At 57.4% G+C, this 2,660-nt stretch overlaps 1 protein-coding gene across 1 annotated transcript; it reads left to right on the top strand.

Moving 5' to 3' along the window:
- The first annotated feature begins 1,192 nt into the window (after positions 1 to 1,192).
- On the top strand, positions 1,193 to 2,176 carry KLF14 (KLF transcription factor 14). Its single transcript, XM_061198060.1, has one exon. It carries the CDS (start codon positions 1,193 to 1,195, stop codon positions 2,174 to 2,176), a length of 984 nt encoding a protein of 327 aa, XP_061054043.1.
- Positions 2,177 to 2,660: the final 484 nt, after the last annotated feature.

Genomic DNA, 2,660 nt, shown 5'->3' with positions numbered 1-2,660 from the left:
AAAACGATGCTATGACTATTTTTAGAAATTATCCTGTTTGCTTTTCTGTGTGTTTTAAATTTTTTAAAATTCAAAAGAAGAAAAAAATGAAAGCAGTGAAGAAATGTAAACATATACATACATATATCTGATTATATAAAGAGAAAAACCTCCACAATCACAAAACACCATATGAGCAATTCTATATAAATTGCTGCATTTTCTTATTTTTAATTTTTGTCAAGAGAAAAATAAAAGATGTTGCCTAATTGGAAACGTGATTTTCTATTATTAAAATTGTGGGAATCCATTTTAATGTGTTTATCTCGCTGCTAGTCTATAATTTATATTACAGCGTGGAAATTTGTTTGTATGCCTGTGACAGGTTAAAGCAGTTTAAACATGCATTTTTCTTTCGTTGGTTGAATAGTTAAATCGTTACTCAAAGGATTTTAAGTTTCAATTTCAACCATGAGGGGATTCTTTGCTTTTTTTCAAGGTTAAAAATGTTTCTGGTTCAAAATGCTATTAATTAATGGCTACGTAGTGGCTCTATTTAGGGAATTGGTACCGACCCTGGGTTAGCAGTGGAACTGTTAGATGAGAAAACTTTTTTTGATGAAGACTCGGGGATATTTTAAATTCGATCTGACAGCGGTAACAGAAGTGAAATGTAATTCCAGCCCGCTTAAGTAACAATCGTAATTATGAATCGAAAGACAGGTCAGGTATAAGCATTTTTTTCCCTTAAAAAAAAAAGTTTCTCGGACTCCGCCGGACACCCAGCTGGCGGAGGACCAGCGGGCGAAGGGGGGGGCGAAGCCGGCAGGCTGCCCAGAAGTTACGATCGGGGAGTTTTCTCTTTATTAAAATTACCTGGCTCACCAGCAGAGGCAAGAACGCGAAGACAAGATAATTTCTTAGGCTGTTAAAAATGACTTAGCCCGGTGGGCCGCGCGTTCCGAGGGGGTGTCCTGCGGCCGGGGCGGGTCCCGCCGCCCCCGCGGGCTCCGGTGCGTCAGGGGCGCGTCAGGCGGGGCGGGATCCGCGCGGGCGGCGGCGGCTGCGGCGGCGGCGGCGGCGGGTGGCGGGCGGCGCGCACCGGGCCTCCTGCTTCTCGCTCCGAGGCTGCGGGACGGACGCTCCCGAGAACTCTCTCGCCCGCGGCCGGCCGCGCTCGGACGGCGCGCGCCGGCGGCCCGGCGGTGCCAGCATGTCGGCTGCCGTGGCGTGCCTGGACTACTTCGCCGCCGAGTGCTTGGTGTCCATGTCCGCGGGTGCCGTGGTTCACCGCCGCCTGCCGGACCCCGAGGGCGCGGGCGGAGCGGCAAGCTCGGAGGTGGGTGCGGCGCCGCCGGAGTCCGCTCTGCCGGGTCCGGGGCCACCGGGGCCCGTGTCGGTCCCCCCGTTCCCCCAGGTCCCCGCCCCCAGCCCCGGCGCGGGCGGCGCCGCGCCCCACCTGCTGGCTGCAAGCGTCTTGGCTGACTTGCGCGGCGGCTCTGGGGGGTGCTTTGGAGAGTACTCGGGGGAAGCTCTGCGCGCCTCATCCGGCTCCTCCGACCCGACCCCGTGCTCCGGCCCGACCCTGTGCTCCAAGCCGACCCCGGCCACCAGCGCGGCCGAGGTCTCCGGACCCGTGCACTCCTCCGGCGCGCTCGCGGTCCCTGGCGCGCCAGCCGTCCCGGGAGTGCCTGCCCACCCTGGCGCGATCTCCGGCGTGGCCCCTGGGGCGGGCCCCGCCCCCGCCACGGGTCCAGGCCCCCGTCGGAGGCCAGTCACACCTGCTGCCAAGCGCCACCGCTGCCCCTTCCCGGGCTGCAACAAAGCTTATTACAAGTCATCGCATCTGAAGTCCCACCAGCGCACCCACACGGGTGAGCGCCCTTTCTCCTGCGACTGGCTCGACTGCGACAAGAAGTTCACGCGCTCCGACGAGCTGGCCCGCCACTACAGGACGCACACGGGCGAGAAGCGCTTCTCCTGCCCCCTCTGCCCCAAGCAGTTCTCCCGGAGCGACCACCTGACCAAGCACGCCCGCCGCCACCCAGCCTATCATCCCGACATGATCGAGTACCGGGGGCGCCGTCGCACTCCCCGCGTCGACTCGCAACCCGCCAACCTGGTGGACAGCTCCGGCTCCGTCCCCGGGCAGGTGCCCAGCTTCACCACCTGCTTGTCTGACAGTCATTGCTGTTAGTTGTCCCCTCAAGGACGATCCCCCAGGCCATTGTCCTTGCTTTCTCTCTGCCCATCCCTCTTTCCCAGTGATTAGAACAAGGCACAGACTGGCTTCTCCGCTCTGAGGGGGGGTCCAGGCAGGCACGTTGGACTCTGGGGAGGGACTGGGGGCCCGAAAATAGCAGGAATTCTTACAACACGTATATCATCCAAAAAAGGGGGGGTTGCCTCAAGACAGCCCCCAGGAACTGATAAGAAGGGATGAACCCCGGTACTCTCCAGAGTCCTGAAGAGTCTCCCTTCCATGGGAACCAGAGATGTGAAACTGGAATTCTCAGGTGCCTGAGGAGCTCTCAGTCTCAAAGGACTCTAGTGTCTTACCCACCCACCAGGGCGGACCTTGGAGAGGGTGTCAGGGGTGGCAGTCTTGGAGATGTCCAGGACTGGGATGGTGAGAGGCCTTTGGAAACAGAAATGATTTCTATTTCTGTAAACAGCAATGT

Source organism: Eubalaena glacialis, chromosome 8 (genome assembly GCF_028564815.1).
Source record: "Eubalaena glacialis isolate mEubGla1 chromosome 8, mEubGla1.1.hap2.+ XY, whole genome shotgun sequence".
Classification (NCBI taxonomy): domain Eukaryota; kingdom Metazoa; phylum Chordata; class Mammalia; order Artiodactyla; family Balaenidae; genus Eubalaena; species Eubalaena glacialis.
This window is presented reverse-complemented; position numbering and strand designations above follow the sequence as displayed.